This window comes from Haplochromis burtoni, unplaced genomic scaffold (assembly GCF_018398535.1).
Source record: "Haplochromis burtoni strain Fernald_Lab_line unplaced genomic scaffold, NCSU_Asbu1 Contig_139, whole genome shotgun sequence".
In the NCBI taxonomy this organism is placed as follows: domain Eukaryota; kingdom Metazoa; phylum Chordata; class Actinopteri; order Cichliformes; family Cichlidae; genus Haplochromis; species Haplochromis burtoni.
The window spans coordinates 366,468-388,354 of NW_024582500.1; the positions used below are offsets into that span (position 1 = coordinate 366,468).

At 41.2% G+C, this 21,887-nt stretch overlaps 1 protein-coding gene across 1 annotated transcript; it reads right to left on the reverse strand.

Moving 5' to 3' along the window:
- Window positions 1-6,663: 6,663 nt before the first annotated feature.
- rnd3a (Rho family GTPase 3a) lies at window positions 6,664-21,588 on the reverse strand. The gene is made up of 5 exons (XM_005933915.3): window positions 21,298-21,588; window positions 20,903-20,990; window positions 11,259-11,368; window positions 9,998-10,132; window positions 6,664-9,823 (listed from the first exon to the last, which is right to left on the reverse strand). Exons 1-5 carry the CDS (start codon window positions 21,445-21,447, stop codon window positions 9,575-9,577), a joined length of 732 nt encoding a protein of 243 aa, XP_005933977.1. The 5' UTR covers window positions 21,448-21,588; the 3' UTR covers window positions 6,664-9,574.
- Between the last annotated feature and the right edge of the window lie 299 nt (window positions 21,589-21,887).

Sequence of the window (21,887 nt, forward strand, 5' to 3'; positions counted from 1 at the left end):
TTACTCAATGAGGACCAAAAATATAGGTATGAAATTTCATCACAGCTCACATAAAAACTTGGAATTTAATGTTTATTTTTAAAATTCTGGACCAAAGTGATGGGCACAAAAAAACATACAAAACCAGCTGCAAATCATAAGAGCACAACCTTGGGATAAGAGTGGAAATCAATGAGCAATGAGTGGATTAGTTCACTTTACCTTCCCATATGTCTGGGACATGCCTGTGTAAAATGAAGCGCTGAGGAAAGCATACAGTGCAGGACAGGGTGGACTGCAGAGCCTGATTTTCTGCCAGCTAATTCCACATATAGGGAGTGTTGTCTAACCAGAGCTCCGCCCAGGCGCTCTGCTTTAGTGGGATTCCTTTCTTATTACACAGTCTGAGTGAGGCTAAACAGAATTATCATCAGGACCCAGCTGCAGAATTAAGGTTAAATGTATTCGTTGTAAGGGTCTGTGTCAGTCTGTGTTTCTATTATAGTGTTTCGTGGTTTAAACAGCTGCACGTCGGACATGTTAGCGTGAGGAATGCTCTGCCTGTAGCTGTCTCTGTACTTTGCATTTAGAGGGAAACACACCCATTCTTAATGCAATATGTTGCAGGAGTTACTTTAGTGATAAAGTGTTGAAATTCAGTTTGCGGTTTGCTTTTTCTCCCACCCTGCCTCCCTCTACCCACAGTGCATTCCTGGCATTTGTTAGGTCCCAAGTAGAGCACTTCTCTTGTGTCTCATGCAATGTTAAAAAGGGGGGAAAACCTGCGAGGTCAAAGTATTTACAGCATTTACAGTAAGATCTTTATTATTATTACATTTATTTCAATCACATAAAACATGCATGGAGACCATGTAAAGGTTTCTATGTGTCTCTGCCAAGTTGCAACCAAACCTACGCCCTTGCTCTACATGCACTGCATTCTCATTTATTTAGACTGGACTCTATAGACTACTCCCTTATGAGGTCAATGAATTTCATTTCATTCTGTTTTCATGGATGCCTGGATGTTAAACTTAATTGTTGCACCTGGTAGAGCAGCCACACTGATTGTTTTACTAAAGATAAAATAATATGGACAGTTTTTCAACTCTCAATGATGCCGCAGCCATCGTTTGATTTTGGGACCTGAAGCGGAGTTTGGGTCCAGACAGCTGCTGACGTCGGACTTAAAGACCGGATAGCAACATATAAAAACAAATGACATTTAAATTCTAAAAACATTACGCCAGATAGTGTAATATAATACCATTACACTGACTTTGATATAACTTTATGGTTACTTTAGTAAAATACATTGTATCTATGCAGTTATTTAACATTACTGCAGGGCTGAAGAAAAGGCTCTGCATGGTTATCTTGTTATTTTAACCCCGGGGCAAGGCTGTCATGTCACCATTTTATAATGTTGCAGTTTATCAAATTATAAGCAGAAGAAATGTTGGCATCACCAGTTTGTAGTTTCTAAAGTTCATTACAGCAGAAATAATGATGATTACAGAGCGCAGTGGACGGCCCATTAGAAGCACAGAGAGATTTGCAGATGCAGAGGGGCACTGCAATGTTACAGCACTAGGAAAGGATAATATCATGTTCTTATTAATTATTTTACTATGTTATTAATATAATACATAACATCAGAAATAATTGTGTTTTTTTAATAATTGTATTTGTTTGTTTGTTTGTTTTCTCTGTGTATACAAACTCTCTCCACCTCCTCAAACCGAGGCTTCAGTAGAGTATTCCACACCAGTGGGTAGCATATTACATTTTTGATGGATAATCAGAAACACCATAGCTCAGTGAAATAATGCTAATACTAATAATCATCACTAAAGATGAATAATTTTTGGAAAGACTCCTGTTCTCATTTCCATTAGAGATAAATAGAACAAACAGGATAAATAAACTATCAGTTAGCATTATAAATTTGGCATAATGACTACACAGGAATAAACAGCTTTGCTGTTTTTGAAATCTGCCCACCAGCATCTGTCAAGCTCACCAGTTAAGACCATTTAACAATGAGGTTTGGGAACAGAGCTAAGCTCATCTTCCTGCTTTTTATTCACTGTACAGACTTCATTTAGATTTTATTTGTCAGCAAAAAACATCAGATAAATTTATTTCCTGTAATGTATCATCAAACAGAATGAATGTTAACACAGAGGTCAAATCAACATTTTTTATAACCTTAGCAGTATGTCGGTCCCCTCTTAAAACGTTGCCAAGAAGGTTTAAATCTCACATCAATGCATCTTACTTGGAAAGATCTTTCATCAAAGCAGCCATCAGGAGCACGGTTGTGTGTCTTTCATCTCTGGCATTTATTTCTCACCTGACAAGCCCGTTTTCCTGTCACTGACAAACTAATACATCTTAGTCCTCATGCATATGATGAAGTCACTGCATGATATATAGGCTTGCTATGTGAGGAAAAGCAGTTTGCATGCTTGACGGTCTCTGGGAATTTACCACGGGCCCTACATGGCTGCCTGCTTCCAGTAATACATTAGCTTTTCAAGCAGACGAGTCAGTGCAGTCTGACTCACAGAGACGTTTTTGTTTCTTACTGTTACAAAAACCCGCTTTCACAGGAGTGTCAAGACAGTCAAGGACTCAAGTCAAAGTTATTTTTCTGAAAACCAAGACTGTTGTCAAATTGAAAGAGATTTATGTTAACACTTATGAGTAAATACTGAACTATTCTAAATTGTTTTTGTCTTTTTACTTATTTTATATGCTGATGGAGAACTGACTTGTTTATGTGTGAACCCACACAAATACAGGGACAACATGCAAACTCCACACAGAAATTCCCCGGCCAGATGGTGGGGATAAACTCAGGACTTTCTTCCTGTGAAACAACAGTGCTAACTGCCACCACCAAGCTAACTTGGTGTTGTAGCTTAAACTGTGTAGTTCAGTTCCAACCGTTTACATACGACTTATTTTATGCTGTAACAAGCACATGCTTTATCATGTACACTTTCTCTTGAATTGGCTGCAGATGATATTCTTAGTGTTCTTAGTATTCCCTTATTGTATAACTAGCTGTATGGCTTACACTACCCACAGCTCGTGACCATAGGTGAGGGTAGGGACGTAGATCGACTGGTAAATTGAGTAATATTATTAGAAAACACTGCATGCATTTTAATTTCTATGCAGATGACACGCAGCTTTATTTATCCATGAAGTCAGATGATACATAAAACACTATTTCTAAAATTGGAAGTATCCTGTATAAGAGTCATGCTGAAAAACGAGTTTTTTATTCATTTATAACTTATAGACTGGACCACTTTGCTCTTAGTCTGCAAGCTTACTTGTGGTTCCAAGAGTTTTCAAAGGTAGAATGAGAGCCAGAGCAGGTTAACCCCTAAGCCTTCTCTCTAGGACTAGAGTAGGGTCTTGCAGGTTCTTTATCTTACCTGGGTGGTATACAAATAAAATGTAATTGAGTTGAATTAAACAACACAGACAGTAAAAAGATGGACATAACCACAACATCATCCACCGGTTAGGAATGTCATATTATAAAGCCTCATGTTGAGAGCTTTGTCACAAAGGAGGGGCCTTTCTGAGTGTAGATTAGTAGCTAGGGTATTTGATTAAATGGTAAAAGGCCTGTATTTGTATAGCGCTTTACTTAGTTCCTAAGGACCCCAAAGCGCTTTACACTACATTCAGTCATCCACCCATTCACACACTGGTGATGGCAGTGTGTGAATGGTGACAGCCGCCCCGGGGCCAGGGTGCACTGACAGAGGCGAGGCTGCCGAACACTGGCGCCACCGGGCCCTCTGACCACCACCAGTAGGCAACGGGTAAAGTGTCTTGCCCAAGGACACAACGACCGAGACTGTCGGAGCCGGGGCTCAAACTGGCAACCTTCCAATTACAAGACGAACTGCCAACTCTTGAGCCACGATCGCCCCCTTTAACTCCCCCGATTATCTCATATTGCATCAAGTTGTCTCGAATACCAGTGGATACTGAGATTAAATTATAGTTGGCAATCATATAATAGTCTATCATGGATAAAAAGAAAGCATTGTAATGCTACATCATTGTGCACCTAAGGAATTTTAACAGAAATTCCAAAAATTAGATGAGATTAAAAAACACAACAAATTTTCAGAAGAGTGAATTACTCAATCAACACAGGCTGTATAGAAATGATCCATTATTCTTTTTTTAGTCCTGTTTGGAATGTCATCAGTAAATATAACACGCTACAATGTAGTGTAGAGAAGCTGTTAGCTACATGCACAGGGCATCATGTCTCGTGACCTGCTTAATCAGAGAGAAAAAGAGCCAATGTGCTTTTCTTGCCTGGTGAGCATAATACCTCATAGATGTTTGACAAAGAGGTGTCAGAAGAAAAGGTTTCCAAAATGGCAATTTGTTGTATCTACGAACTTAAAGGTGGCGCTAACGTTTTGCTATTTGTCTATGCAACAAAGATAAGTACAAAAGCCAGAGCGCAATATTGCAGCAGCAGCACAAAATGTATCAAGTGTTTCCTCGGGAACTTGCTGTAAAGCAAAGTTGGCGGCTCAAGTGGTCGGTGGCTCTATCCCATCTCGAAGTGTCCTTGGACAAGATACTGAGTCCTGTGCTGCACCCAATGCATCCATGTGAATGAGGGCTAGACTATAGAACAAGTGACTTATTTGAATGAAAATCTACACATCCCCGTTTATCTGACCAAATGATTTTTTTTTTTTTGAGGGGGCAGGGTTGGAGGTCTACAGGGATTTCCTTACTTTATTTGGATATAAGATCTAAATAATGAGACTACATGCTGAGACTACGGCCAGGTTCGTGGACTTTTTGATAATTTCAACAGCTCTGTCTAAATATTCAAATTGAGCTGCATCAGCTTTCTCTGTAGAAAGAAAAGGATTGAGGTGGTGCAGGTTCTCCACCCAAAGTTACCTCAGACCTCTCTGTCATTTAATTTCCTTTTGATTAAAGATTACTCTTCTCCCTAAACAACCTGAATAGAGGGCAGAGTAAAGTTTAACAGTAAGCACTCATAAATCCCCAGAAGAAAGGATGTATATTTATACTTTCCAAGCGATTTGAATCCCAGTCTTTCTGTACGTTTCACATATGAGAAACAGCAAACAAAAGCTTAAAGCCACCTTCACATTTCAGCTGCAACGCTCAGAGTGGAGGAAATGAGCAGGCCTTACACAAGCTGCACCTGTACAAACAAGACAACCGATCACAGGTGTGCCTTTTGTCCAGGCCTGAAATAATGTAGCAAAACATTTATTTGTACGGAAATGGCGGTACATTAAAGACCACTCTTATAATACACAAGATATGGAAGCTTGTCGTCTGTGTGCAGTGCCTTGTCAAATATTTACACGCCACTCCCGACGCACCTACCGAAAGAGACAAAAGTAAAAAGCCTGTTGCTGTTTTGTTCTTAAGGAAGCATGCCAATCAACCCAGACAGCAGGAAAAAGTGCGCACCATTTTCAGGATGAAAATGCCCCAGGTGAGTAAATTTAAACGTGGGTCATCACACAGAAAAAGGAAAACAAACCCAAAAACAAATGCTACCAACCACAAATGTAAACTTTGTAAAGTCGCATACATTACAATGTCTAATAGCTTAATAATTAAAATTATTATAGATTCAATTCCAGATTTTGAGATTTATTGACTTTTTAAAGTACAAAATGATTGAATATATCAATAGAAGAGATAAACATATGATTTGTGAACAGGTACAGTCATTTCATGCTCCTTCAGATAGCTGTGGTATCTGTTTACATATAAACACTCAGATGGAGCTGGAATGAAGGGACACCTATGGAGGGGGGCCTCCATAGGTGTCCGCATCTGATTTTGGTATAAAGTGTGTTTTTACTATGCCAGATTCCCCTCTGCTTGCATAACATCTTTGGTTTACTGTCAAAACAGTGTGTCTGAGTATGTGAAAATGAGAATGATTGCATGGGCATCACAGTGAAGCTGCTGTATCTAGGAATAAATGTTTAAGAAACAGCAATCAAGCAACTGTGTACCAGAAAACTCTAAAACTATTTACAGAAAACCTGATTCTGATTAGAATTTGTCCCCTGCTGACTAATCCCTTGAAATGGGGTCAAGTTTCTGCCACATTGGTCATACTTTCACATGCATTTTGGGAAGGGTTGGAGTATGGGGGGATCGTAACAGTCTGGTTGCAGAACAATAAGCTGGTTATCTTTAATGTATGAGATTTGGATTTTTGATGGGAGAGTAAATAAATGACTGTACAGAATCTCTCTTAACAAGCACAATAGCTGAAGCCACCTTTTTAGGTTCTTTGAATGGATTTCTAGCACACTTCATGCCTTTAAGCACATTGCTCTCTTACAGAAGCATAAATGAGGTTGTCCCATAGATGCATTGGAGTTTGTAGATGTTGTTTCTATTGGAATTGTCAGTGTAGCCGTGAGGCATCTAGTCTGCTGGAAATCTAAAGCAAAAGAGGATCCAAATCAGAGCTTCCCTTTGTGAACTCAAAGCACAATAAATCTTATAATGTCTGCATGGCATAATTTAACAGTACGTGACCATCCATGAAGGATAATCAAACTACATACTGAACTTATGAACTGAGATCTCTTTCTTCCCTTAATGAACACAAACACACTTCTCTTCAGTTTTATTGGCATTTATTCTAAAGGGAAAAATATAGAATTCAATAAATATTATGGCAACAACATTGACAAAGACATTTTGAAGGTGACATCAACATTCAAGAAAACGTGTGTATACACCGGGAAGAAAGGATTGGGAAAAGAAAATAGGGACACGGGCGCTGAGCTGACAAATGTGACAGCACTGGCATTTGAACAAGCTAATTGAGAAACTGATGGTCACATTAAAAGTGCATCAATACCGTTGATATTTAAACAGCTGCGTCATTGCACTGTTGTTTGAGAGGAAGGAAAAAAACACTAGTTCAAAAACACTTGTTTCTCAAGACTAATTTTGAAATTGACACAAATCTCTTACATTATGTGACATTACTGCGGAGGTCATGATACTCAAACACTGAAATGACCCAAGGAAGAAAAAAAATACAATCATCCTTTCCGAGTTAAGGTCTGGTCACAGCATAAAGTCGAACAGCAAAATTCATCTCCAGAGGTTTGCGAAACGTGCAGTGCAGTGAGGGCTAGCAAGCTAACTGCTAAGTGGACTAGTTTAAAAAAAACAAAAAAAACATGTAATCTGTATTGTGGCATTTATGGTATTCCAAATATCTGATAATCTCTTCTTTTAATACTGAAGAGGGCAAAGTCCTTCTAATTACAGTGAATGTATGTTTCTGCATTAAATCTGCGCCATAAGTATGATGTAACTCTTCTAAAGCCCTACGTGATAAACTGAAGTGCAGAAATGTACTAAAAATGTAACCTACACATTGAGTCAACATAGCCCACACAGGTACAAATGGTGGCAATACCATCTGTCACTAGCATAGGCTACATGGTAGACTCAGCATGTAAGTCTAATTTGAGCTTTAGCAAGTTTACCACATATCAGCAAAGTTCTTCATCCTTTGGTTGTCTCGCTCGTTTATTCAGTGACCAATACAGTAATCCAGTTTGCAGATATTTATGAGACAAAAACTGTTCCTGTCATGGGATGGTTCATTCCTGCAGAGGTTTTCGTAGTCTAGCTAATCGACCACAGCTTCCTCCAATTTGGACATTTAGGGTAAGTTATTGTTGATCTTCTTCTGTTTGAATCCTCTTTTAATGTGCTGTGATTCGTGACGCAAAGATTCCAGCCTGTTAAAATCGAGGGGATCCTCCAGAAGATGAGAAAGTAAGCCAAATACCAAAAACTCCAGTTTTTCTAATGTCACTTGGGGCTAGCTCCAAAAGCAAGTCCATCCCCAGAGACTCCTATATTAAAATGCCTATATTTACAGCATTTATTAAACAAAAAAATAATAATATCTGCAGGCTGGTACAGGAAACAGTTTGAACCTTGATGACACCTCTTAACAGTTTTTATAACTCGTCCAGCAAAGGAAAAACTTCTCTGGCTGCAAAAACACACTGGTTGTAGGTCTAAGGTGAAACGGCTCTCAGCTCCTTTGTTCTGTGACGACCTTCTGATTTTATATGCTCAATTGCAAGAATTGGTTCATAATGAGAAAGAATTGTAATGATCCTCATTACAGAACGAAGGATATAGCTAACTACAACTGTTAGCTAGTTCACTAGCTAACAACCTGTAAATATACAGTCTCCATGGTCTCCATTGGTATCTCAGTCATATCTGCCTCTTGCGCTTCAAATCTAATTTCAAATCACCAAGATGGCAGCCGACTAGCTTACTAATCAGTAGGTGAAATCACACTTGCTACATCTATCTTTTATCTGTGGTTTATCTGGATGCGAATATATCTTCATCCAGCTCAGATCTGGGAGCAAAATTCTAGTATTTTATCAGTCAATTGACATTTGTGTATTGTATTCAAATGGAGCTAGCTAACAAAGCTCATTAGCATTAAGTCACAACTTCATCTTCTTGTCCAAAATGTAACTTTTCGTTCAAAAAAACCCAACATGGTTGTGGCTAGCATTAGGGTTGTGGATAAGTCACAGTGGCTATGTCCATATTTCATATACAGTGTTCTATTTTTGGTTGCTAATTTTTGTTAAGCTAAAGCTCACTGGACCCATTTAGGGCCCAATAAAAGGGTTAAAGTACACCATTTCTGTTTTTGGAGAAAATAAAAGGCTAACCTGCACTGTTGCAGTGTGCATTTGTTTTCATGAGTCTATCCATAGTTGCTGATGTAAGAGAATGTAGTATTGGTTCAATCTCATCAGGATGAAAATAAAGCAATGACACAGTTATACACCAATGACTTCACATTACACCGACAACATATCAGAGACAGGGGACACTCAGCTTCATGTTTCCATTGAAAGAAATTAAGAAATTCTTCTAATCTGTTCTGCACACAGACTAACAGTTACAGGAGTAGAGGTGGGAGTGAATCAGTTTCAAACCACAGTGACGAGTTCTTGTATAAGCCCTCCGAGGAAGAAGTCTTTGATCCAGCACAAACAACAGCAGTTCCTCTTTATTTCCTCCCCCTGAGGCAGCACCCCCCTACCTACCACCCCATTGCCGGCTCTCGCTCTTATTCAGGAGACCACATGTTCCTACGCATCTTTTTATAAATGAGCATTTCCTAATGACATCATTCCCCCTGCTCATTTCCTGTTAGCATGGAAAGCCTTGACTGCATCCGCTTTGTCCTCCCAGAGGAAGCAGGTCACATCCCCAGGCAGGTGATAGATAGCTTCCTCTTTTGGTGGGGCAGGGGTGGGGGCCGCGTTGAGTGGGATGCTTACTATGCATTGAGTTTTCATTGGTGCAGAGTATTCCAGTAACATGTACATGAATTAAGCTTATAGAACCCCTTTCCAGACAAATAAGGGGTCTTTAGCATGCAGGAGGGAGCATTGCCCCCTAACTTCCTGCTTGCACTGTGCTCTGTCCTCATTCTCCTCAGTCTGATCTGATTTAGTCGGTGCAATCACATGACCGAGCAACTTTTGGCTTTGTCCTTCCGGAGGTCCGAGGCCACGGCCGCCAGGTCAGGTCTACCAGGCATGTGTGAAATCCTCTTGCTAGCACGGGCGGTCTTGCTGCGTTTGACGTTTTTGTTGTTTTTGTTGATGCAGGCCAGCGTGGCCACATGGAAAATGTCTCTGACGCTGTTTTCTGACTGCTGGGCCGAGCACTCGATGTAGGGCGCCGAGATCTGCTTGGCCATGCTGGAACCCTAAGAAGGAAAACGTTCAGGCTTACTGAGATTCTGTTTTTTGTAAAGAGCTTGCGTCAATAACAAAAGGATTTGCACACTTTCGCAGGGGTCAATTAAACACGGCAATGACCTGATTAGAGTCAGGAAATTGGAACCATCTACCATTTCAAAATGTTCTTTTAATCTACAAACCTGGTCGTAAGAAACTGGCGCTTGTCGATGGTTGGAAAGCTCCACAAGTGTGCTCAGATCGGTGCGCAGGTCCGACTTGCAGCCGACTAACAGCATCTTGGTGTTGGGACAAAACTCCTGGATCTCACCTTTCCACTGTGAAGAAAGACAAAATAGCCTCAATCATTCAGGAGTTCTGACATAAAAATAAAGTAAATTTTGTGTTTTAAAACAATGTTTTTCTTGTGAGTGTGTTCAAATGTTTGTTGCTGTAATAAAGAATTTGATGAAATCCCCCCCCCTCACCTGCCCTTTAAGTACAAAGGTTAAAGCTGCCACTTCCTGAAGCCCTTCATTGCTTTGAACCCTAGAAAGGAACTAGAAGTAATCTCCATGTTTCCTCCCTGACAACAATAAACGCTCTGTGATCAATGGCATTTCTCTTGGGGCTTTAATCTGAGGCTAATGTGCCTCAGGGCTGGCTGTCTGGCTGGTCAGGGGATCAAGTTCATTGACATCTGAGGAGGAAGTTTGTTTGTAAAAGCCTAAACCGAGGTTAAGTCTCATGTAGACGTTCATCGTCTGAAACGCATTCTTCGACTAGCACAGCTTTAAGCACTTTAAGCTTCAGTTCAAGCTTAGCAATTAGCTGTATATGACGTGTTCCCAATTACTCACGACAGGTTCAATTACAGTGTGCAACACAAGACAACAAATGGTTAGATAACTAATGTTACCCATCAAAGCGGCAGACTGAAAGGGCCAAAAAATCTCAGTGCATCTGAGGTCATCTCTGTTCCTAATGAGCGAGACAAAACTGTTTCTGTCTCGACCGCTAATTCTGGTAAACGTGAGTTGCTTTGAGAAAACATTCCAGGTCGGCAGAAAGCAGCGCAAAAACAGGAAATGCCTTGCAAAAATAGGAGCACATGCCAGGTGTGTTTTAATGTGGGAAGATAATGACTTTTACATTTTGTAGTTTCTCCACCAGTCAGATGACTGACACCACCTGTGTTGCTTGATGTACAGCACACGTTTGGACATGTGAGAATCAGCCAGTGACACGTCCAGCCACAGCAGGGTTTTGACCTGACACTGAAGTCACATTACAGCTATACGACTTCACATGACTGAGATCACAGAAAAAAGAAATGACTGCAGACCTTTGATCCAGGCCTCTGTCACCAGTTCAGACAAAAATCAAAGTACTTGAGTGGAATGTTTAAAAATAGAGCTTAAAGACGTGTTTCCTGCATGGATTTGCCCGAGAGGAGCAACAAACCTTTTTCATTACGCTGTCGAGCGTTTCTGGGCGGCTGATGTCGAAACAGATGAGCACAGCATCGGAGTCGGGATAGGACAGGGGCCTCACGTTGTCATAGTATGGAGATCCTAAAACAAAGGAAAACAAGAAACTTGAACTGCATTCACACACTGTTGCGCAAGGACAAAACTGCTGTATGCATAACTGTGCGAGCAGCCTCTTTTGTTCCAACAGACAGCAAAGAAACACGTGGCCAGCTCAGGCTAAGAAATGTTCCTGATTTAATTTGCAGTTTTGCTATTATTGGATAATCTTCACAGGGATCCAGCTCAAGGGACATCAGAAGAAACTTGTCATCAGAGCTGCAGAACAGAAAACTGAATTACAGAGCTGGTTAGCAGAGGTGTTCTTATTTAAAACTTTATAGATTTCATTTTTTATTGGAAGACCTGAAATATGTCTAGCATTGAAGGCTTTTGCTTAAACAAATGAAATAACAGTATTCGAGTGAGGGGCAGGATCAAAGTCTGTTTCAAGAAAGCACAAGGAAGACCAAATTATCACTTGAGCACTACAGATAGTTATTCTCATACGTCATGATTGCAGCTCAGCCATAATCCATGGCAACTAGGCGAGAAAAACAAATAGTGCCGCATCAGTAGAAAAAATGTGCTGACTACAACAAGATCGTTTACTGAAACAGAAAATCTCTCTGAAGGAATAGAACTTCAGAGCGAGGAAATGACTCCCTCCTCAAATTGAAACCATGTGCAAGGGCGACGCCCATCTCACCGCCTGACTGAAGCGCATTGGAGGTTGGGGGGAGGGGAGCTTGCCGTCATGTCAAGGTGAGTCAAGATCACATGGCAAGCAAGAAGTGACCACACACACAAGCAGCTGCCAAGAATCTGGGGAATTTTGTTTTTGGTAACTTTAGGTTCCCTTGGGAAGTCTTTTATAAACACGGCTGCAGAGAAAATTCTGGAATGCACTGGTTCGCGCGCACACACACACACACACACACACACACACACACACACACACACACACACACACAGCTGGTGTTCCTAATCTAAACAGTCTGGATGGGAGATGACATCGTTTTAAACAATGCTTCCAGGCCTGGGCCCCACACAACAAAGCACGACTAAAGTGTGTGTACAGACATCTCAAATATCCATGTCCATAATGTTCCACTCCATGTATATGCAGGAGATCCCAGTTATTATATAGAATTACACAAGAATTAATATTGCATGTAATTCAACACTTGGCATGAAAAATTGCACATTAAGCTTTGCTAATGGCAGAACTGCTTTTCATTTAGCAATGTTTACAAAAAAAAAAGATCTTAGCCAACATATACACATTTTATTACATTAAAAATTACATTAAAATGTAAACTAACGCAATAATTTTACAGACTGAGGAGAAAAGCTGCTGAGACATTGCACTTCATTATTTTGCATTTTCTGTCATTAGCTGTCAGTCATTAACAACTGCTAAATGTTTTAATTCAATTTCAATTCAGTTCTTGCTAATTTGCTTTATGAATAGCAAGTTTTCACAGTTGAAATATTCATAAGCAAGTTACCTGGGCCACCAAAGGGCCGTCATTCATTGCAGTATGTGGGCCATCTGTAGGTGATGTGCAGCCACAGGCCAGTTGTAGACACACTGCTGGCCCTGTGCTGGCCCAGAACAGTTTCAGCTCTGGCCCCAGATGTCAGCCTAATGTGTACCTTAATCAAGCCATGCAATGACAACATGTGCCAGAACATGCAAAACAGTGCAAAAGTAACATGCCAAAACTCTGTTCAGACAGTGAATGGGCTGATTTTTATATAGCGCTTTTCTACTCTCCCAGATTACTCAAAGTGCTCTATACAACATGCCAAGTTCACCCACTTTCGCTTAACTGAGCGCTTCAATTACATTCATACACATTCTCACTCTTGACATGCAGACTGGAGGAACCAGGGATCAAACCACTAACCTTCCGATCAGTTTGTAACCTGCTCTACTACCTGAGATATGGCATGCCATCATATAAACAGTGGCGTCATTGCCAGACCTGGCACATATCTGGTTGACATACACTCTGCCAAAACACCAGTCAGTCCGAAGTGCCAGCTTGATTTTAGATCTGGGCCAGACCTGTTTTCTGTAGGCCTGGGCCACATAAACCAAGCCACAATCAAGCCAGAAATGGCATGCCATCACATAGACAGTGCCATCATGTCAGAAGTCAGCCAGCAGTGCCGACTTGATACCAGATCCTGGCCAGACCTGCTTGATGTGTGGGCACTAACACACACACAGACACAGTTACTTTACCAACTGACCCCTGAGCTCCTAAGTGTACCTCAAACCTCATTCAGGGATCCACTCCTCTACTTCATTGTCACTCCCTGAAAGCTCACGAAAGTGCACATTCCCTTGGTTTCCTTCCATAAAAGGTATTTACACCCATGTCCTCTAACTATGAGTAGATTGTAAAGTAAAAAAAACATTGACTATGATCATATAAATGCACAAACACATCTCTACACACATATGCAAATGCATTATATTGCCTGAAAAAAAAAAAAAAAAAATCAGGCTTACTGCGCAGTGTTGCCTTGAGGCAACGAATGAAAATTAACAGTTTTACTGTATAAATAAATTGAAAAAAGTAGAACAAACAAATATGCTTCTTAACATATTCATGCACATACAAGTATTTTTAATATACATTTATTTCACTATAAACATGTAAAATAGTGATCTTTATCTTGCCTCCTAATGGAGAGGTCTCTCATGTACTGCAGCTTGCAGAAAGGGGTCCTGCCCCCCCAAATGAAAGTCACACCACCTTCAACTCATCATTTTATTGGAAAGAGATGTGCCTGGTAGCATTATTTCAGGAAAAAAAAAAAGTTGTTTTTTTTGAAGGGCCAGTGTAAGGCATGAAAATGTGGTTTTTTGCCTCAGGGCAACGCTATGCAGTAGAGGGTTAATAAGTCTGGGACCTGTCTTGACCTTTGTGGACACTCCCGGTGAGATCATGGGTTCAGTCACTTGTTTTGGGTCAATTGGTAGTTGTCAATCACAAGTCGTTAGCCAATAAGCATGTGGTTTCTCAGTCAGAACCACCTTTCTTGTCGCATCCAGTGTCATTTCGAGGTAGCCACATGTGTTTTCAGGATAGGTTTTTTTGCAGTAGATTTATCACCCTCATCGGTTTATTGTGTGTATCCGTTCAACTCCTTAACAGTTGTGGTGGACTTCCCAAGAAGGCGGTCGCCTTTCCCAAACATGGGACAAACGAAGTATTTCCAGTCTTAACAGTAAAATCCACAGTATCACCATTACAAAAGTTCAACTTCACGAGCTAACTTATACAGTCTGATATATTGGCTCAAAAAGGATTATGATTATGATCTTGGCCTATCAAAGACGTGTCTGCATTGATGCATATAACCTGAATTTTTTTGCTCCCTTTAATTCTGTACCTGCTCCTAAAATCTAGTGTTGGAATGAACTGAATAAATTATTTTGATGTCTTGATCTAAACAGTGTAGTTTGGATGGGAACTCTGAGTGTTTTGGAAAGCAGCCTGATAGGTGATACCGCCTAAACAAAAGGCCAGATGCTGAACTGTTATCAAGGGAGCACAGCAAATATAAGGCGAGGAGGAAGGTGGTATCCCCCACAAGACCACAAGAATTTATTTCTTTCATGACCGTCTCGCAATCGATCATGACCACAATGGGCTGTTCGATTGTTTTTATTCCAGAGCTCGTAGCCTGGAACAAATCAGTGGAAAAATAAAACCTTGCGACTAAAAGGGCATGCTGTAGAATCGGTTGACATTTCACAATGAATAGACTGTTTTTATTAACCTAATGAGAGGAAATGCGTATCTGAGCTGCAGTGTGAAGTTGCTGTGTTATTATGTCTGCACATATTTCTGTGAATTTGCCTGCACGTTAGTGCATTTATAGCAATAAATCCAACGTAAATCCACTGCAATTTCAACATGGTGCATTTAAAATTCGACCCTCTATGGAAGCGTTTTGCTAATAACTTTTAATAGCAGATGTTTCCTTCTTTGTTAGCTGTTTAGAGTCGTTACTGCGTTAGCTCTGCATCTGAGACCAGCCTCTGCTTTGAGGTCATCTTCCTGCCAAATGGAAAGATAAGAGGAAATCCCACAGCTAACACACACACAAAGACCTGGTAACTGTCATCTAATTAGCTCCTGTCATTGTTCTCCCACAGGATCTCTAAATCTGGAAGAAAGACACACACCCTGTCCTCCCTTATTCTGTCCTTTCGATATGTCCTCCATCCTCTCTCGCCTCCTATTAACCATAGCCTGTCTTGTGTCTTGCTGTTGGGCACAATGACATAAGCGGAAACTGTAGAATGCCACTAAATGCTCACTGTTGTTGTGATCAAGAAATAAATAAATGCAATGCAATTAATGCAATGAATCTACATGAAATAATGTGGAAAACACATTCTGGTCTATTCATGCAATCTCAAAATATTCCATAATGTTAAAGACATACAACTTCACACAATAACAGCTTTTGCTTTATCTCACACAAGCACATGCAGACCTGAGGTAAGCCAGCTGTGGCTGACAGTCTACAGTCTGGATGTATGGCAACAGATCTGCAGGCCTGCTGGTTTACTGCATAGCTAACATAGCTGAGCAGAACGGAGCTGCTGGGCGGTGAGCTTGTGTGTGCATAAATACATAAAAAGAGGCATTAGGCCTTTGGGGGACACCTGTGGAAACAACAGACGTTGACAGGCACGTCTAGAAATACAGCACTATCAAGTTTATACGGCTCGCCTGCCAAGCACACGCACTACAATTTGCACTTATACACTTATGACTATCTGCTGTAGTTGCTGTGGTTACCATATTTGTTTGTGTAAATCTAAAATCTGGACATGAAGGATTAATAAAGTAACCTTTGGTATCACAAAATATGCTCAAATATAGCAGGTTAACAAAAGATATCTTTGGACGCAATTTAATAATTCAGTGTGTACTGTGTTAAATAGCCAAATCTAATATAGCAATACCATTGTAACACACTGGTATGTTGTGTTAACACATGTAAGTGGTAACTGGATGTACTGGTACTTATAGAGCACATTTATACTCAGTTTGAGCACTCAAAGCACTTTCTACTACGAGTCCCATAGCCTAGCACTTTTATCACACTCACTGGATGTGTAGGGGGCAACCTGAGCCACTGTCGCCCCTGTTGTGCATGTGTGTTATGTTAAAGTTCACTATGATGCACTACAACATGCTCTAATACCTTAAAAAGTATATTATTGAAAGTTATGCAACATATAATAGGTGAGCAACCATTAAGATTTAGCATTATAAATGTGTGTCATGTGTCATAATACATACATAATACTTCAAGAAGCCTGGAGAACTATTCCTGAAGACTACTTAATTGAAAGACAAAAAAAACTTCCCAAATACTTCAGCAAATGTTGCCAATTTCTAATGAAATTGTAAAAACTGACTGTTTTCTTCCGTATATTGGATTTATATTTCTTCATGTTTCAATAAATATAAAGAAGCTAGAGGTGACTCAAGATTACTGCTTGGTACTTTACACTATACTGTACCGTTTCAGTACATCACGGCACATTACGTTACACTAGGATCGATTGCAGTGTAGCTAAATTTGTTTAAGATACAATACTATCTTATGGCACTCCATGAGCCATGATAAAGTCTCGAAATCAGTAACTGAAGAAAGTCCACCAGAAGGGCTGAAAACAGGAAATCTATTTCCCTTCTCAAATTGTGTAATCCAGCTGAAAGAAACTTCCTGAAAAGACATTGAGATATGATAAACTTTACTTATACAAGCTTTCGAGAGGTTACTTTGGCCACAATAACAAAGTACAAATTGGGTAAGAGTCAAGAGTCGGGCCAAACAGGATGCTGGTGAAGCATTTAGGACAGTCAGATGTTTCTCAGTGATGGGCTGGCAGGACACGTGCACGGGGAGCCAAGAATGCAAAGTGCTCAGTGTGAAGGCCGGACATGGATTTTAATGTCAGGTGTTTAAAAAAAAAAAAAGTCCTTCCATGACATTAGCAGACAGGAAGTCCATTAATCTCTCCCAGGATCCCACTGCCCTTCAGTTCATACACTGCTTCACAATCACCATCCCATTGTCGGTCAGCAAATTCTACCATGATTCGATTTCTCCCCTCTGGAAACGAGGTAAGGCTTTAGTGATCCACACCACTTCTCTTTCACTGGCTGAGGATCTGGGCCTGCTGGGTACAAAGGGGGTCTTTGTAGTGGAGGAAGTAGAAACCTTTAGTCTGAGGAATGCCAGACATGCGGCTCCAATTCGCTGAACCCAGAAATGTGATCCAATCCAACAATGGTTACAGACTGAAGAATCGGGGGGAGTGTGTGTGTGTGTGTGTGTGTGTGTGTGTGTGTGTGTGTGTGTGTGTGTGTGTGTGTGTGTGTGTGTCAGAGAGAGAGTAGCAGAGAAGCTTACTGAGTGCATGCAAAAGTCCCATAGTTAAGCTGTCCTGCACTACATGGGAAACAGGACATGTGATATGCTCTAGTAACTATAGAAGGGCAAGATGATCTGTCTGCTCTGACCAAGCTCTGCTATTATGCATCTTCCATTACAACTCCTTTATCTGTCTTTCTTCCCATTTTGCAAAGTGGGTCAACTTTGAATGTGCGCAGTAAACAAAACAAAAAAAACTATTTTCCCCATATATATATTCCCTGTGATAAATATTGTCAAATGAGATCCACTGGGTCTGATGTTTCCCATTGGGATTTCTAGAACTGGAAAAGTCTGAACTCCTCTAGTTCTTGTATTTTTCCTGTTAAGCTCGAAAACATATTTGTTGTAGCTTTGGGAAATTGCCTAACAGTTGGAACAACTGTGCAAGACCAATTTCGGAAGTATGAAAATACTAAGCCGTTTCCTGCAGTTCAGTTCCAGCGTAAGTATATTATGAATATTTCAACTGTGAAAAGTGCAAAATCAGTTTAAAGCAATCTTCTGTGAGCCTCGGATTAGTAAAGAAACAATTAGTTGATTGACAGGAAATGAAACGACAGCAGTTTTGAAGTTGCTTTCATCGACATTTTAATATAAACAAAGAGGTCATATGACCAAAGAAAGTCTCCGGTCTCCTTTAGCTCTACTACTTGGCCTTTTAGCATCTTTCAGCTTGTTGTTTTGGTCTAACTGCTCATAGCTTTACAGTCTTGGTCTTTCTTAATGACTGTTTCCAGGTGCAACGAGCAGCTGTTTTCAGAGAAAGGATACATTTTTAAAAACAACAAATGCCACAGCAGAGCAGATTGGCTAGCAGCTGGTGGAGCTGATGGAGACCAAAACAGAGAGCGAATATAATGTATGTAGAAATGGGTCACCTAAACCAAAGCTCTGTGAATGTTTCGTTTTTTTGCTTGTTGTTCCAACACCAAGGAGTTAAAAATGAAACCCACTGAATAAGGAACAAAAGTCGGAGCCATCATTTGTAAAAAGGGTAACTCCTACTTGGTGGTTGCTTTCCAAATCTAAGAATTTGATGCTTGAATTGGGGTTTTTTTTTTTTATGTTTTGTGGGGTTGGTGGATTTTCTGATTTGAAAAAAATAATCCATGCTCATTTCCACTCTGTAAAATGAGAAAAGACCTAAGGCATGCAGGTGCTGAGCCACGGGGGTTGCTCTGTTTACCCACACGGTTTTCCTATCCTCCTGTTTGACTCTCAAACAAGCACTTTTCCTGCTCATTCAGACACGGAGGCAGACAGGCAGACAACGTAAACCACTTCCCCTGTTGGTGAAAGAAGCATCAAAGGCTCGCGCCTTGGCCCCGGCGGACCTCACCCTGAGACTGGGGTGGCAATGCTAGAGCAGACAAGTAGGTTGGGGAGAGGGGGGCAAATGGAAGGCTGTATAACTGGCAGGAATTTACCTTAATGGGCCGAATTACTCCCTTCACCATCCCCTTTAAACACAAACACATAAACAGCAGGCTGCTCATTAGGCCACTCATCACTGCAGAACAAAGACCACCTCGGTGTGTGTGTGGAGGTGTGTGTTTGAGAGGGAGGGGAAGAGCGGGTGGCAGTCCACAATGTTTGTCTTCCTCCCTCCGTGTTGGTCTTTGTCAGAGTGCAGGCCTGGGTCTCACACACACACACACCTCAGGAAATAAAGGATCAATTGGATTGGCTGTGGCAGATGGGGGTTTCAAATAAAAAAAAAAAGGGACCAGTCAAGCTGAAAGCTGCATCAATTGGTCACTGTGTGTGTGTGTGTGTGTGTGTGTGTTCGTGTGCTGGGTGTGGGTTTGGAGTGAAGGTAGGGGTTGGTATAGGGGTATCTGGCACCTTCTAAAATCCAATGATCTAATAGGAAACCACCTAATAGGAAACCACCCCCAACCCTCCTTTTATGAAACAGAGAGAAAAAGAAAAATGGCTCCAGGCAGGCAGCCAACACAATTCAATAAAAGAAAATTCTCACTCGGGCCAGTTTTCATTTCTTCGCCTTTCCACATTTACACACAAAACTGGAGGGATGAAGGAATTTTCAATTTGATGTCCTTGTTTCACTTTCTTGTAGAGTTACTGAGGCGGCAAAGGAGCGCCACTCTGCAGATGCTTTTACTTTCATTTGCTCTGAAGTATAAAACAGCTCAGAAATCTGGATTTTAAGAAGCTGCTGTTGGATTTTCCGGTCTGACGTTTCAGAAAGAAAGATCTCAAGCTAACCTCGATCTTCAAGTTACCCAAACGTCACTCAGGAATTCCAGGCCAGGGATTTTCCTCTCATTCCCACACAAACACCACATGCTCACACACATGAAACATACACCTCGCTGCTGTGCTATTCAGTGCTCAGGCAATGATCGATGGGAAAATGGGTTTGTTTACGCACACGCACACACACGATGCTGGTTTTCAGAGCCCAAACACAAAGTCCAACCCACAGGAGATTAAAAAGAAAAAAAGCTGCTGAGCCAATGTTGCTCAACCTTCCCGAAAAGCACAGGAAGCAGGATGAATTTCAAAGTGTGTTCACCAGATGTATGAATATGAGCTTCGTTCAGCCTATCATTATGTTTCCTTTCCTGTTTCCACTTAAGCTTTGCTCAGCTGGGAGGAATTCATAAATCAGATCCATTCCACTGAGGCGTTCCTGCGCTCGAACTGAGCTACGAGGCTGAACGTTTCCATGTAGGTAAAAGGTAAGCCCCGATCTAATCTGAGGGGAAACGTGCGGTTTCGAGGAACAGCGACTCCAGACTATGGGAAAGGATTAACTGTGCTACATTGATTAAAATGGGTCAGAGATTAATTTCATTATTTGAGAAAAAACAAAGCTGCCCTGGGACTCTCCTGTCTCCTGATTTGGACATTCTGGGCTAAAACCTGTTATTTATTTATGATGCAGTCAAACATGGGTGAATTCTACCCCACAAAGTTAATAATAAACTAGCTCCATATCATTCAAATCAGCAACTGAGTGACTGATCACAGAGATGCATGTTAGAACATGTCCACACCACCGCCACAACTGACACAAGGTGACACTTGGAGCATGAGTCAGACAGAGAGGTTGTTGGAAGTGAGGATTACCTGAGGTGTCCCACAAACTGAGCTCGATCCTCTGCGTGTCGATTTCAAAGCTGGCTGTGTAGTTTTCAAACACAGTGGGGACGTAGCTCTGCAGGAAACATTTAGAAGAGGGGAGGTCAGGGAGGAAGCCTGCCAGGTTTTAAACTTTGAAGAAACTGAGCAACGTTAGATTTATTACCCTATTACCACGATCGTGTACTACAAAGGTGTTGGTACTACTACGTTTAGGTTTCAGATCCCAACACGTATCAAGCACTACAACATGAATGTCCTTCATCACTACTGGAACAATCCACGTGACACAGCCAGGTTCAGAAGAACAATGAGATGCGCTGGTCGTGGTATCAGTGTGTGTTATTAACATGCATCATGTCCAGCAGGCTGCAGGGTCTCACCTCAGGGAAGCAGTCTTTGGCGAACACGTGAAGCAGCGCAGTCTTCCCGCACTGGCTGTCCCCCACCACCACTATCTTACACTTCACACTCTGACTGGGATCCATGCTGGATTTCAGAGATAACTTCTGACACGGGCGTCTCTCCTTCATTGATTTGAATCGTTTTTAAAAATGAGTCCAATCCTGGGTGGGTGTGTGTGAACCGTCGAGAAGCAGCTGGTCTCGGTGCGTCCAAGCCTGCGCGCCTGCTCTCCTCCCCCGGTGTCTCCGCCTGCTCTGAGCCGGTAAATTCCATTTGTCTACATTTATAACGTCGCAGGAGCCAATGGCAGCAGCTCTCCGTCCGTCGGGATGAGGCACGTCCCTCCCTTCGTCCAACGAGCCTCCACACAGACGCACGCCGGGCCAGGCACCGTGATGGCGCCCCCGTTTGGACTACACACAGACCTCAGCTTCAACATCAAAACAATAAAACACAAACTAAGATATATTTTTTTTAATCAGTAAAGTAAATCAGATTATAGTTTCCATTTGCCAGTTTTTTTAGAGTGAAGTAGTTGTAAAGCACTGAAAAAAAAGCAGAATTTTGT